General features: G+C 50.4%; 2 protein-coding genes across 2 annotated transcripts in view; one reads left to right on the top strand and one right to left on the bottom strand.

The window, feature by feature from the left end:
* Positions 1-471: 471 nt before the first annotated feature.
* Positions 472-14,208, bottom strand: LOC8054002 (eukaryotic translation initiation factor 3 subunit M). Its single transcript, XM_029966489.4, has 2 exons — positions 13,311-14,208; positions 472-1,007 (listed from the first exon to the last, which is right to left on the bottom strand). Exons 1-2 carry the CDS (start codon positions 14,082-14,084, stop codon positions 630-632), a joined length of 1,152 nt encoding a protein of 383 aa, XP_029822349.2. The 5' UTR covers positions 14,085-14,208; the 3' UTR covers positions 472-629.
* Positions 14,209-14,548: 340 nt separating this feature from the next.
* The window catches only part of LOC120849612 (glutamate synthase [NADH]), a 187,408-nt gene continuing 186,127 nt past the window's right edge, over positions 14,549-15,829 (top strand). Inside the window, exon 1 of the mRNA XM_042292012.1 lies at positions 14,549-15,092. The gene's annotated coding sequence lies outside the window, so the exon portion shown is untranslated. The remainder of the gene's footprint in view (positions 15,093-15,829) is intronic.

Raw genomic sequence — 15,829 nt, 5'->3', positions numbered from 1 at the left:
AGCTTTTGTCAAGGTTTGAATTGCAGTATTTATGCACTCACTACATGACTTGTATTAAGTTTTTTTACGATTGTTTTATCATCTCTGAAATTACATCAGCACAAACAGAGCCCTGCAGCCACGTATCAAAGACTTCCAAGCAGCATTCTCGTAACATAACCTCGTGATGAGCTAATATCTGGGTTGCCCTCTTTTTTACAAAACCTCCGCATGTCTGGTTGGCCATAAAAGAAAAGGAAGAAAACCCACTTCTAAAATTGGCATTGGGAGCAATACACCATGCTGCAGGTAGCATCATATTTACTTTTATGACTTTTTCTTTTCTCAACAGGAGCGCACAACTGTATGCTCCTTAGCGGGCACCTCCGAAAAAATATGAATCTTTGTCTGATGACGGAAGCCTAACACCTCACTATGACGTAATGCTAGAGGATAAGGCAGAACACGACCCAGAACAGAAAGAGACCCCAGTCAATACAAAAAGAGCATCGATCTGACGTTTATTTTAATGGCCAGCAGCCGGTCTCTTGCGGCGACGACGCCCCCAAGAAGCGCCGAGAGGCCAAAACGAGCAGCCCGACGCCGGAACCAGAGTCCTGCCGACGCGCACGCCCCACCCCTCGTGGGTTTCAGGCCGTGGGCGGGGCCAGGGGCTCAAACTGAGCCCTAACCACCCGGTCCATGTTGTTCTCGACGAGGTTGAGGCGCTCGTGCCACTGCACCAGGATGTCCTTGAGCTGCTGCCACTGGTGCCTGCCGAAGGTGCGGTGCACGGTGGTGGCCACCACCACCTTGCGTCCCGTCTGGTTGATCTTGGCCGTGAGCATGCGTGTGCGCAGCGCTTCCACCACAAAGCCCTCAACATCCTGCAGTTGCAGCTCCCGCTGCAGCACGTCGAAGTCCAGCTCCCGCTGGGTCTCGGCCATCTGCATCAGCGTGAGCAGCCGCATCTTGTGCAGGTTCTGCTCGTGCGAGAGGCCCAGGGAGCTCACAAAGTCCTTGTTGGCCTGCACATGAGACAAGGGAGACTCTGGTTACGAGCGTGGTTCAGCGTCTGCGGCGCGAGAACGGGGATGTTCATTCTTCAGGCCGCAGTCATGTACGACGTACAAAAGATGCGGCGTTCGCTGCAGACACAACAAAATCATCTGCGGATGCGCCCCGAGCATGTTTGAACCGCCTTTGCTTCGTGCGCAGGTATAAACACGTCTGCAGACGCTTTTTATGCGACCAACCTGACGGGACCATCGGACAAAGAAGGAACACGCCTCAGACAGCGTCGCACACTGTCTTTCTGTAAGGTGTATTTGCGGCGTGACCAGAGTTTTAAGACGGCATTCTTGCAGCCAGACGGTCAACAAGCCTATCAACAAAGTTGAGAGCGAACACATTGGTTGCAGTTAAACACTAAAAGTATAGATGCGAGGATGGACAAAATTACACATCTGTCACAATGCGTCGTCTTGTCCGTTACTCTGTGTATACTTTAAGTGTTGTCTAAGTTTACAAACTTTGCTAATAGTAGGTTGTAGTTGCATGGGCTTTTTCACAACCTGCGGATGAAGTAGCTTATGACTTGTTAAAAAGGACCACGATGGTGCAAAACAAATGTGGTGGATGGTGGAAGTCCGCCGCAAGCATGTGCCCAATCGCAGCACACACAAATAGCGCGGCCTATTTTATTCGCACTAGGGGAAAAGTGTGAATGTTTGGCTCGTGGATGCTGTGTCGGAACATTGCGCTGTCACACAGCTGTATCTGGTCGCTCGTGCGCAAGCACACCCGCATGCTATCACGTGAGCTCTGGCTAGAGAGCACAGTGCACTGCCTGTTGTTTGTCCCCTTCATTTTTGTTTGACGACATTCAACTATGTGTCAATCAAGCAGTAAGCCCTGCTTCCCTGGCTGACGTCTGTCATACTTCAACGTCTAACAATAAGGGTTCATCCAAGCTCAATAATCCGCAGCTATTGAAAAGGTACAGTGTGCAGCGTAGCCTGTTGGAACGCCAGTCAGCGTGGTAAAAGTATTGGAGAGGGCGCCCCAGGTGCAATAAGTTGTCAGGAGCAAAATCAGAATGGACCACTGTCACAGAAGTAGTGGCATCCTGTAATTTATTTTTATTACGTTATTTAAATATAACGCGTTTTCGTTTCCGTACACATATTTCTCCTTGTAGCCTGTATGTTTCTCCGTCGCTGGTTCGGTTGCTGCAAAGGCACGTGTACGTGCGCGTTGTTTTCGTTCTGTTAGTTTCTTCCTAGTTAGCTCAACCTCTCGCGGTTCGCGAGCGGGGGTGTACGTGATTCATGTTTTGTGTCTTCCTTACTTTTTTCAACCTCAAAGTCACCCTCACTGCGCCCAAAGTCTTGAGCTCCATTTGTGTATTGGTAAACTTTTCTCGCCTGCAAGGTCACCCTTAGCAGGACAGAAGTTGTTGGCGTAGGGGCCTCCTGTTTTAGCTATGTCTTACTTTTTCTAACTTCAACATGGCGGCCATGCAGTGTCAAAGGTGCCGTGTCTACGTGGTCTTCCCTTTTTGTATGAACTACTTTGTGTGCTGTTGGTGTTGTGCTGCTTGGACTCCGACCCCGTGCGTGAACAAGCGTCCGCGAGTGCCTCGGCCGTGAGCGCCCGACGCCGTTAAAAAGAGGGCGACTGGACCCCAGCATCAGTTCGCTCTTCGGGGGGGAAAGCCGCCGCCGCGTACTCCCGGGAACCCGAGCCGCCGCACCGCATCTCCGAGACCGACCACCCGCTGCCCCGGAAGGAACGCCGCTTCGAGGGCCGCTCTACGTGTGTCGTCTCTGTGGATGGACTGCCGCCGTGCTCCCCGGTTAACTGTATGTTGCTTCAATTTTGAACATTCCTTTCGACCGTCGCTAATTGGACTGTTACTTTCGTCTTGATCTTTGTACACGCGTACTTAACTGGATGTGTAACGTACTTCTCTGTGCTTAACTCGACACGTTTGTCGCTCGTAGCATCACTGTCTTGTAAAATGTACGTTCTGTTACTTTAAATTCCCTTTCTATGTTCGTTTCGAGCCTATAAACACTGTTTTGTTGTTGTTTCCTTATAACACGCCTCCGTCTCATTCTCTGCGTTTGCTTACCGGCTACGCCGGGCATCGAACGACCACCCCCTTATTGTCATGTCTCGGTGATGACCTTCCGTCGTCGCCGGGCTTGTGACAATTAACTGGCGTCCGCGACAGGACGTTCGATGCGAAGGAAACGTGGTGACTGGAGAGGGAGACGAGTTCTGGAAATGTGCCGCGTTATTTGAGACGTACGATGCATGAACGGGATTTCCTTTTGTGAGCGCCTGTTTGGGTTGTTGAAAGTGTTTCGGAGATAGAAGCATGGAAATGGAAAAGTTGCTAGCGATGGGTAGTCAGCTTGGCCTGGCGGGCGCTGAGCTCCGAAAATGGGTAGAAGATAAACAGCGAGAGGATCGAGCGTTTGCACGGCAGACAGCGGAGGATGAGCGCACAGCCGCGAAGGAGGCTGACGAGCGTCAGATTCAGCTTATGCGCCTGAAAATAGAGTGTCAGCAGCTGGAGAAGGAGACCAGAGAAAAGGAAGGAAGCCGGGGAAAAGACGCGGAGCCAAGTTTGAAACTGAACACAAGCAAGCTTCTCATCCCGTTCGATGACCGGAAGGATGACCTAGACGCGTATATTAGACGATTTGAGAGCCTTGCGGAAAGCCAGAAGTGGCCAGAGAGCCAGTGGTCTACAGCTCTAGCAACATGTCTGAGCGGGGAAGCACTTAGTGTTTACGGGCGGTTGCCGCCGGGTGATGCAGCGGATTACTCCAAGGTAAAGACAGCCCTTTTGAAGCGGTTTCGTTTCACGGCGGACGGCTTTCGGGACAAATTCGATTCAGGCAAACCGGCGGATGGTGAGACCGCAGCTCAGTTCTCGGCGCGTCTCAGCCACTATTTCGATCGCTGGATCGAGCTGTCCGATACGAAACACGAGTTCAAAGACCTCCGAGAGCTCCTGATTAAGGAAAGGTTCCTACATGGGTGTCATTCCAACATGGCGCTCTATCTGAAGGAAAGGAAGGCGAAATCGTTGGGAGAGATGCTGGATCTAGCCGACCAGTTTTTAGAAGCGCAGGGAAGCCTTAACCTCGCCAAAGTAAAGAAGGATAACCGAGATGATATCGGGAGGCCCGAAACTGACGAGAAAAGAAGCAGTCAACGAACAGCGCCTCGTTGTTATCTTTGCAACCGCGTTGGGCATCAGGCTTCACACTGCCGGGCCCACACCACTAACAACCACGGCCTTACTTGCTTCAAGTGCGGGCGAAAGGGCCACAAGGCCGACACGTGCCGGTCGGGAACAAACGATAGGCCTCAGGCATCGTGCGTTTACGCCCCCGTCGGGGTGACGAATCGGGAGGGCATTCGCGACGGCTACCTAGAGCTGAAGAATGGGGAAAGAATCCCCGTCGTGAATGCAGTCATGATAACACAGCCGAAGTTTCTAGTCGAAGGACTGCCGGTGGTTGCCGGAACGTATGAGGGCAAATCGATTTCGGTATTGCGAGACACCGGGTGCAATACGGCGATTATAAGACGAGAGCTCATCCGCGACGATCAGCTTACAGGAGAGACCCGGCCCGTTTATGTAGTCGACGGAACAGCCAGGATGCTGCCCGAAGCGCGGGTGGAGATCGACACCCCGTACTATTCAGGGGTCATCACGGCGCTCTGCATGGCGGAGCCGCTCTATGACCTAATCCTTGGAAATATAGAAGGCGCGAGGGCACCCGACGACCCAAAGGCGGCAGTGGAAGAACCCATCAGCAACGAGCCCGCTGATGAGGAAGCTGTAGCAGCAGTGGTAACGCGCTCGCAGATGAGGGACCAACCCCAAAGGTTCCAAACCCTCAAAGCCCCCGACGTCCCGGCACAGCCGCTAAACAGGGATTACGCGGATGAGCAGGAAGCGGACGAGTCGCTCAGGCCGTGCTTCTCTCAGATTGGCAAGAAACTGACGTGCAGGGATTCCGAGGGAAATATCGAATTCCACCGGGAGGGTAGGCTACTGTACCGCAGCTACACTGAGAAAACCGGACACGTGGTGCGTCAGCTGGTCGTCCCTAGGTGCCATCGAGAAGCGGTATTGAAAACTGCACACGACGGAATAATGGCTGGTCATTTGGGCGTGCAAAAGACGAAGGACCGAATTTTGGAGGAATTTTTCTGGCCAGGCATCACCGCAGACGTGAAGAGATTTGTCGCATCATGTGACATCTGCCAGAGAACGATCCCAAAGGGCAGAGTAACCCGTGTGCCGCTGGGGAAGGCGCCGCTCATTGAAACCCCATTCAAAAGAGTGGCCATAGACATCGTGGGCCCAATCCAGCCCCCTTCCAAGCATGGAAATCGGTATATTCTGACCCTAATGGATTACGCGACCCGATACCCGGAGGCCGTGGCGCTGCCAAGCATTGAGACGGAGAGGGTCGCTGAGGCGCTAGTAGAAATGTTCTCTCGATTCGGCGTCCCGAACGAAGTCCTAAGCGACCGGGGCACCAATTTTACTTCTGACTTGATGAAGGAGGTTGCCCGACTTCTCTCCATACACCAGCTGCATACAACGCCGTACCACCCTATGGCAAATGGGATGGTCGAGAAATTCAATGGCACCCTGAAACTGATGTTAAAGAGAATGTGCGCCGAAAAACCGAGAGACTGGGACCGCTACCTGGCGCCGTTGCTCTTCGCGTACAGGGAGGTCCCCCAGGCAAGTTTGGGCTTCTCGCCCTTTGAGCTCTTGTATGGGCGGCATGTGAGGGGACCCCTGGCCATTCTGAAGGAGCTGTGGACGAACCACCACCTCGACGAGGAGGAGAAGACAACCTATCACCACGTTTTTGACCTCCGAAATCGGCTGGAAGAGACATGCAAGCTAGCGCACGAGGAGCTCGCGAAGGCCGGAGCACGCTACGCTAAGATGTACAACCGGAAAACTAAAGAAAGGTTCTTCCAACCAGGAAACAAAGTGCTGATTCTGCTGCCTACCGATAAGAACAAGCTACTGCTTCAGTGGAAGGGGCCTTTCGAGGTCAAGGAGAAGAAGGGAGAGGCCGACTACATCATCGAGACAGCAGGGGGGAGAAAGATTTTTCATGCTAACATGCTGAAAAAATACGAAGAGCGGGGAAGCCAACCGGTGGAAAGGGTGTGCCAGGCGATCTGCGGCGTCACAGACTCGGACAGCGATGGAGGCATTCCTGTTCCAGCGCTTCGGCAATCCGAGGACGAGCGAGATGTGAGGCTTTCTGATTGTTTGGGGGTGGATCAGCAGAAACAGCTCCGAGATGTGATTTCAGAACACTCGTGCATTTTCTCCGACGTCCCGGGCAAGACGGACTGGGCCGAGTGCCGGTTAGAGCTCACTACCGACACTCCGGTCCACGTAAAGCAGTATCCGCTTCCATTTGCGACGAGAGAGGGCGTAGAAAGAGAGGTGCAGGAGATGGAGCGACTCGGAATAATTGAGAAATCTCAGTCGCCCTACAACGCTCCAGTCCTTTTGGTCAAGAAACCGGACGGCACGAACCGCCTGTGCATTGATTTCCGGCGCCTGAACGACGTGTTGGTTGCCGATTCGGAGCCCATGCCCCGAGCTGACGCGGTCTTCGCTGCGGCTGGAGAGAAGAAATACTTCTCGAAAGTAGACTTCGTCAAAGGCTATTGGCAAATTCCATTGAGCGAAGAGTCCAAGCCCAAAACCGCATTTTCAACCACGTCGGGACTCTTCCAATTCCGCTTCATGCCATTCGGCATAAAGACAGCCCCCGCCGTATTTTCGAAACTGATGCACCGAGTTGTGGAGGGAATTCCGGGAGTGCAGCACTACTACGATGATGTCCTAGTTGCCAATGCTACGTGGGAGGAGCATCTCACTTCTCTGAGCCAGCTGTTTGCAAGAATCGAGACAGCCGGACTAACAGTGCGACCAGGCAAATGTGAATTTGGAAGGGAAAACATCGAGTTCTTGGGGCATCGCATTGGCGGCGGTGAACTGGCACCACTCGGGAAAACACTCGACAGGATCCAAGCGGCGCCAGCCCCGCGAACAAAGCGACAGGTACGAGCATTTCTCGGCTTGACAGGGTATTACCGCGCCTTCATTCCCGACTACGCCAAAATCAGCGAGCCGCTCACCCAGCTCACGAAAAAGGGCGGCCACAACGTCGTTAGGTGGACGTCGGCCCATCAAGAAGCCTTCGAGGAGCTCAAACGCCGCGTCTCAAGCCCTCCAATACTGCGACTCCCAGACTTCTCCAATCAGTTTGTGCTGCGCACGGATGCCTCAGATACCAGCCTTGGAGCGGTACTAATGCAGCGGCATGACGGCACGCTCCACCCCGTCGCATATGCTAGCAGAAAGCTGCTCCCCAGGGAAGCAGCATACAGCACCATCGAGAGAGAGTGCTTAGCACTAGTTTGGGGGGTGCAAAAGTTCACCACCTACCTATACGGCGTGCATTTCTTAGTGCAGACGGACCACCAACCGCTGAGCTACATCCAAAAAGCGAGGCAGCTAAACAGCCGAGTCCTCCGTTGGAGCTTGCTGCTCCAAGAGTATCAGTTTAGCGTCGAGCATATCAAGGGCAAGGAAAACATGGGAGCTGATTATCTCAGCAGGTTGTAGACTGGTCGCGTTTTATTTGTCTGCACTGTTTTGACATCTAAATATGTTACTACATCTGTACTTTGATTTGACTTGTGTGCTCGTCTGGGCAAGGGTTATGTGGTGCATTCTTATTAGTACACAGGCCTGCGCGCCGACTTCTGTGGGTCTAGAATATTATGTGATAATATTCCGAAAGTGGGGGGCCGTGTCACAGAAGTAGTGGCATCCTGTAATTTATTTTTATTACGTTATTTAAATATAACGCGTTTTCGTTTCCGTACACATATTTCTCCTTGTAGCCTGTATGTTTCTCCGTCGCTGGTTCGGTTGCTGCAAAGGCACGTGTACGTGCGCGTTGTTTTCGTTCTGTTAGTTTCTTCCTAGTTAGCTCAACCTCTCGCGGTTCGCGAGCGGGGGTGTACGTGATTCATGTTTTGTGTCTTCCTTACTTTTTTCAACCTCAAAGTCACCCTCACTGCGCCCAAAGTCTTGAGCTCCATTTGTGTATTGGTAAACTTTTCTCGCCTGCAAGGTCACCCTTAGCAGGACAGAAGTTGTTGGCGTAGGGGCCTCCTGTTTTAGCTATGTCTTACTTTTTCTAACTTCAACATGGCGGCCATGCAGTGTCAAAGGTGCCGTGTCTACGTGGTCTTCCCTTTTTGTATGAACTACTTTGTGTGCTGTTGGTGTTGTGCTGCTTGGACTCCGACCCCGTGCGTGAACAAGCGTCCGCGAGTGCCTCGGCCGTGAGCGCCCGACGCCGTTAAAAAGAGGGCGACTGGACCCCAGCATCAGTTCGCTCTTCGGGGGGGAAAGCCGCCGCCGCGTACTCCCGGGAACCCGAGCCGCCGCACCGCATCTCCGAGACCGACCACCCGCTGCCCCGGAAGGAACGCCGCTTCGAGGGCCGCTCTACGTGTGTCGTCTCTGTGGATGGACTGCCGCCGTGCTCCCCGGTTAACTGTATGTTGCTTCAATTTTGAACATTCCTTTCGACCGTCGCTAATTGGACTGTTACTTTCGTCTTGATCTTTGTACACGCGTACTTAACTGGATGTGTAACGTACTTCTCTGTGCTTAACTCGACACGTTTGTCGCTCGTAGCATCACTGTCTTGTAAAATGTACGTTCTGTTACTTTAAATTCCCTTTCTATGTTCGTTTCGAGCCTATAAACACTGTTTTGTTGTTGTTTCCTTATAACACGCCTCCGTCTCATTCTCTGCGTTTGCTTACCGGCTACGCCGGGCATCGAACGACCACCCCCTTATTGTCATGTCTCGGTGATGACCTTCCGTCGTCGCCGGGCTTGTGACAACCACCATGAATTTGTGCACAAGGGGTGTTGGTAGAACTGATAAGCTGCACATCCGTTGTGAACTTTATACACTAATCTGCTTGTGCGAACGGCGGTTGGTGCCGACGCAACATGTTCGAAAGCTCCACATCATTTATTGGTGCTCTCTCGTTCAGGACTAAAAATAAATATAAATACTAGCAACATCCTCTGTGCACAAATGTGCAGTGGCCGGTTTAAATTTCACACCCGATGGCTTATAGTGATTGCAGATGGTGTGCCCCATGCAAAGTTTTTATTGCTCCAGCTAAAAGATCAATGCAAGACCTGAATTAAAAATTGACTTCAAAGAATTTTAAATTGTGGCTATCAAAGTCGTTTGTGGAATGACTGCGTGATTCCAGTGATTTAAAGGAGCTGTGTAACAATTCCAGTGCTTTGCTTAAATAATTTGGGAGTTGGTATCTCGACCTTTCTGAAGAACAAAAAACCGCTTTTGCCTTCATGTCCTAGTTTTTATTTTAAAAATGGACAAAGATTGAGGTATTCGGCACCTCTCAACTCCTTTGCCATCTTCCGAGTCACGTGCACTGTGACGTCAATTGGGGTCGCGCGGGTTTCCGGTGAAGCTCTCTCTCTAGAGCCATCAATAAGCAGCGAGAACTCGTCCGCTCGCAACCGCGTGACCACGTGCTGGCGCAGCGCGAACTATATGGCGAAAAAAGGAGTCTCATTTGGGTCCGTCCATCCCCGTCTGGCTCTGCCCCCGTCCCCTTCCAGCTTCTGGTGGCTGTTCGTGGTAGCAGATAGAGCTGACGGTTTTGTGGACCTAGGATAGATGGCGCCACTAAAACTCCGTATAATAAAAGTTTTGTCAATGATACCAGGTTTTTGACGCATTTATATTTATGTTGGAACCGCAAGATTTATAGAAAAGTCACCCTTTATCGAACAGGTGTTCGCACTACTTGCTATCTTTCTACAAAACCCGCATTGACGTCATGCCGCGTGGTTCTCATGGCCGCCGCTAGCGGCTGCAGGTGAGAGTATATTCTAATTTTTGCCTCGCGATTATGCAGCGGAATCGCAACCTTCTGAAAGAAGCTGTGTTTTCTGTCCTTTGTGGCAGGATAAACAATGTCAAAAGTAGAAGGTGCCAATTCTTTCAACGTTAAAATCGTTGCACAGCTCCTTAAGTATATATGCCTTGATCTGTGTAACGAAGCTTGTTTCACCAGCCCAGCAGCCCTTCACATCAAAATGTTCTACCTGAGGGTAAGCACCTGCATCAATGGCATATTGACATTTTCTGCTCGTAGCAGAATGGCACAATTGCACGGACACTGCGAAATTCTGGACGTATATGCAGAATGTCATTACCGTATGCCCGGCACAATGTTACAAGTTCGCGCATAGAAAACTAGATGCCATTCTTGAAGAGACAATGCATCTGCGCATGTCCGGACTACTATATACATGCTATACCTTGGTAAGTGCATAATCGCAACTATATACATGCTATACCTTGGTAAGTGCATAATCGCAATGCAAAGTCAACCACCAGCATGACACTGGGTCCTGTCCTTCCCCGGTACGACGTCATGTGCAATCTATGTATACTCTATCTCGCTGCTGTTTTTTACTTTTTAAAGGGGCAAAGCCCTCGTCCACATCATTTCACCTACCGCAATACCCCGAGATGGCCCGCTTAAATTCGAGAGCAAATCGGGTGAAAATACGGAGTGGGCTAAGTTTTGGAGTGTAATAAAAAAAAGTTGAAAAATGCCATTTTTGGGTCATGTGTCCCTGCCAAACTTGTTATCGCAGCGAGGGGCAGTGTAGCAAAGATACCTGTACATCCCAGTCGGCTATGCTCGCTTATGTCCCACCATAGCTAACTAACCGCACTTTAACCGAGTTTTTCATTGATTCGAACACTATGATTACTGGAAGTGGGGTATTTTTCAGGGTTTAAAACTAATAGCAAATCAAGCCAAAAATAGGGGTGGCTTATCTTTCGGGGCTGGGAATCTCTCGGGGTACTGCGGTAATCACGGAGAATTCCATTGTTCGCAATGCACTTACAAATATTGACTAGGGCGGCAAAATGCTTAGTCCACCTCTGTGTGGTTCTGAAACGAAGCTTGGAAAGGGTGGTACTCTGGGCCCATGAAGCTGTACTATAGTCCGTCGCAGGTTAAAGGGACTATGAAACAATTTTGAAATCGAATTTCATCCACCGCAACTTGTAAAAGGTGTGAAAAGAAGACAAACACACAAATATAGAGAGCCAAAAGAAAATTATTCGCTATAGAACTTTTAAAAGAAAAGCAGACTCTTTTATCTCTTTCCTTCGAAAGCTCTCTGCCTTTTCACTGTAATGCATCCACGTCGCCTATTAGATAAGAGCCTACCTCACCAGCACCGCAAACAAAAACAATAATTAGCTGGCGAATGTTTCTTAAAAGTTTTGTTCAGAAGTATTCTGATCCATATTTTGTAGAATAATTAGCGATGTGACAGAAATTGGCGAATTTTATAATGCCCGGAGCTATGCGCCATCTATCGTGTGGTAAACGAAGCGAGAGAAAGATAAGACTGCGCCTGCCCTGTTTCACGGTTCTTGCTATCTGTTGAAAAACAGTGCGTAGGTGGTGATTGTTGATGTGTTGAGCATGGTGGAAGCTCATTGTTCCGCGTAGAGCTCTATCCTTGACTGAATTCTCGTCGTGCGTTGCCGTGATAACCCAGTACGTTATAAAAGGGAAGATCCATCTGCTCATGCAGGGATGTTCTGTCAGCACCCTCAAGACAGCAGAAACGCTTGTGCTGTCGTCTTTGTTTACTTCGAGTACAGTGGTGCTTTCTTAGCTTTTGTGTCCTCGAACATCGCCCGGATTTTTTATTATTCTGCGCATTCCATGCATGTGCTCAAGTTCAAGGTATTACTGGTGCGTACAGTATTTAAAGGTGTGTATGAAGGATGGAAATTTGACGCGTTTTCATCACCCAAGAAATGTGGTTAGTGTTAGCATTTCTGAACGCTCCTAACGTCTATGCGATCACGAAATCATATTCCTGCATTGCTATTTATCTGCTAAGATTACATTGTCCTCTTCAATCGTAGGAAAGGCGTGTGGCAAGATTTGTACTATCAGTAAAGTCGTGTGTTAAAATCACAATTTTCCAAGACGACGTACTGCTTTTTTTTTTCTTTTATTCCACTCTGCGCTGCGAGCCTACCCTGACAAAATGTAGGTTAATAAAGCTCGAGCTCATAGAAAACTCTGTGCATTTTCTGCTACGCCAGTGAGTGGCAGCACATCCCCTTCTTTTTAGAGGCACCACGGAAACGGCCGACGGCTGGCGTGCTGACGACCTGCTGTGCTTGTTGCAGTGGTTGCAGGAGTGTACGCATGGCGCAGAGTGGTTGTTCCGGTCACAACAGACGCAGTTATAGCTAACGGGGTAGTTGCAAGTGCCTGAATTACAGTTTGTGCAGTCAGCACCTTAAAAAGAAATAGCTGCAGTTTCATCGCTTGCCACTCGAGGAACCACATCAAAGCACTTGGTGAAGGCTCATCGGTTTGAGAGACCAAAGGTCTAAGGTCATCCGTGTATGCCCGGAACATTCCAACGAGGAACTGGAGTCTATGCGGAAGAGTCGCCACACTTTTCAACAGGCATACTGGCATATGAGGCCAGTCCCATGCTGTCACTATAGCGCAACTTATCTGATTGAATTTTGCTCAGCTGCAATGTCTCCATGGCTATCGCGGTGATGAGAGGCGTCGATTCAGAATATATGTCGGTGGCATCAACGCCATCAGCGCAGTAAAACCCTGTGGCAAAAACCTACCGGCACACCGCCAGCTCGCCGCTAATGCTCCCATTCTTCTACTGCCGAGACCATCCGTTTCCGGTGCCAGAACACATCACGACCGCCAAAATTACGCCGTGGCTTGTATTGAGGCGAGTTGGAGAGGAAGAAAAACTTGATATTTCAATCATTTTTCGCGTTGAAGTTAATACCACGAAACGAAAACGGATGCCTGTTCGGCGTTCAGTGAACATTGAACGTTGAATGTAAAAGTTATTTGGCAAAAGTAAAAAGGGCATTTCGTGGTTCCTTTAAGAACAGCAGGTCAAGGGAGATTGTTTCGCTACCTACAGCACACTATGGGGAAGATGCACACCGCAGCATTCTGCACATGTATCGAGACTCGGCAGCACTGCACAAGTCGCGTTCATGCAAGTGGAGAGGGTGCAGCCTCTACTCGAATTGTGAGCAAGTCGCCCCGCAAACGACGACAGAACCGAAGAGCTCGGGTGGACAACGGCAAAAAGCGCAGACCTGGTAGAACTGGAGGTATGCCGACAGCTTCTCGGACACGAAGATGGTGAGCAAGTCATGGATGAGCTCCCCTTCGAGGAACCGCACGGGCTTGAGCGGCAGCAGGTGGTCGAGTAGGAAGGTGTTTGGGTCCGCCAGGCAGGAGACGATGCAGCGGTGCGCGTCGTCCCGCGCCTGCGACGCGTTGTCCTCCGTGTACGTGGACAGGAGCTCGACCATGAGCTTGGATGCCAGCTCCGTCTGCTTGGCCTCGACCAGGGCCTCGTGGAGCAGCCGCAGGAGCTTCTGGACGCGGGCCACGGGCACCGTCAGCCGCGTCAGCCACGCCTTCACCTTGTTCAGGTCGCTGAAGACGGCCGCCATCATGTCCGTCTTGGACGCCACCTTCACCAGGTTGTAGTAGACGTCGAAGCGGAGCGAGCAGCTCGGGTTCAGGGCCTCGTAGAGGTTCTGGAGGACGCGGACGCACATGGCGCCCATCCGGTTCGAGGGCGCCTTGGACAGCTTGTCGCAGAAGGCGTTCACCAAAGCCTCGCCCTCGGTCGGGTTGATGACGGCCAGGAGGGACACGATGCTGTTCAGCACGGCTTCGATGTCCGCGTCGCTGGCTTCTTTGAAGCACACGTCGCACACGCCGATGATCTGCTGGACGTTCAGGGCTAGGCTCTCGGGGACGTGCTCGTCCGAGATGTCCGCGCCGAAGCCCTTGAGGTACGAGCGAAGCTCCAGGCACTGGTCGTCGACACCGATGTCTATGAACGTGGGTATACTCATGATTGGGTTCGTTGCCGGGACCGACTTGCCGGAGTTTTCGGGAGTTGACAAAAGCCGGGGGCACTCGAACAATATGGACGCCACGAGCCAAGGAACTTTTTCTTATTGTTTGTTTCGATTCGATAAAAAATGTACAGCGTTACTAGACTACTTATTTGTTCTCGCTAAACCGAGTTATTTTGACGTTTTTAATGTGGCGAATAACTTATACGCTATAGTTTTTCATCTTTAAATAATTATGTATACATTTTTTTTTAATACAAAATGCCGAGAGCGCGATCCGAAGGTTCTTTTTTGGTTCTCCACTTGCCTAGTCAAACAAAAGTGCGGTTTCTCTCGCTCTCAAACTACTCTAATTACTGTTTTTTGTTTTTATTTTTTAGAGTTTACTATTATTATGTTTTAATCTTTTTTTTTTATTTTACATTTAACATTTTCGCGAAAAGGTAGTGTAAGCATTCGCCACACTTAGAGCGCGAGGGCGCTTCCGTTCCGAAACGGAAAGCGTTCTCTCCCTCCGCATATCTCCGCGATTCGCTGCCGTTTCCGAAGCAGCGGAGCGGCTTCCTCGGCAGAGAAGTAAGACAAGTGCGCGGCCCGGTCTGAGCGATTTGAGTGCGTGGTTCTGTCGCTGCCCTTTACGTCGCCTACCTCGAAGGTCGCACCGCCGATTCGTGTGTTCCGTGCGTGTGTTTTCGTGCCAGACGTCGGTTCATTCCGCAGGACTCCGAACCTCCGGAGAAGCCAGCCGACGATTTTGGAACCGCAGAGAGAGAGAGAGAAAAACAGAAAATAAGAAATCGGACTGCCGGGCCCCTGGCTTATCGGCGAAATAATTTCGCATCGGCCGTGCAGAAGTCTCCACTGATCGCCGTCGTGAGTGTGTGAAAAAAAAAAAAAAAAAAAAGAGAAAGCGCAGGCAAGCGAGTGGTGGCTACGCGGAGAGAAGGCTACCAAGGAAAAGCAAAAGCAAAAACAGGACGTACAGACTGAAAAGAAGACTAAAAGGTAAGAGTAGCAGCTATTATCACTGTTATTAATAATAATAGTAATAATAATCAGCCGCGATTGTACGGCGGCGGTACGCGCCTACGCTACGCCGATTATATTACTCGTTCACGAAATAAACGAAGACGTAGTCGAACCACCTCGGAACGATCGCAGTTATACCCAAACCCTATTAATAATCATTAAAAAAGAACGCTCTTTTTTTTTTTAATAAATATGAGGGCCCGTGCGGGCTGGCGAGAAAGCCGACCTTTTTCCCGGCCCGCCAGGCGCAACCCGATCTCTTTTCCCTCACACAACCTCGTTCTGCTTTGATTCCCCGTGCACAAACTGGTATGACACGGGAAAGCGAGCGGCTAATATCAGTCGCATGTCCAACCATAATATCCGTCATGACGCGGCTTCTTTCCGTCTCCTCGTCTTATGTATTTTTATTTTTTTACCGTTTCTATTTATATATATGGTGAAACAACATATAAATACAGGTATATTTGGGGAGGAGTCGTGGTCGCAGCCACTACCAGCTCAGCGGAGCACCGGAGTCCTCGCCCCTCGCGCTGCGGCGTTTTTTTTCTCTTCGCGGCTCATATCCGTTTTATCCTTCGTTTTGCTTTTTCCCTCGTCCGTGCGCCTCTTTTCTTTTTTTTTTCGTTCTTCTTTTTCGAAGGCGATCGTTTGTCATTCAGAGCAAATGAAATGAAGCACGCGCTGCTCGTTTGTTTGGCGTTAAGAAAGGA

Source organism: Ixodes scapularis, unplaced genomic scaffold (genome assembly GCF_016920785.2).
Source record: "Ixodes scapularis isolate PalLabHiFi unplaced genomic scaffold, ASM1692078v2 PGA_scaffold2__306_contigs__length_199485367, whole genome shotgun sequence".
In the NCBI taxonomy this organism is placed as follows: Eukaryota; Metazoa; Arthropoda; class Arachnida; order Ixodida; family Ixodidae; genus Ixodes; species Ixodes scapularis.
The sequence above is the reverse complement of the archived record's forward strand: the minus strand, read 5'-3'. Positions and strand labels throughout refer to the sequence as shown.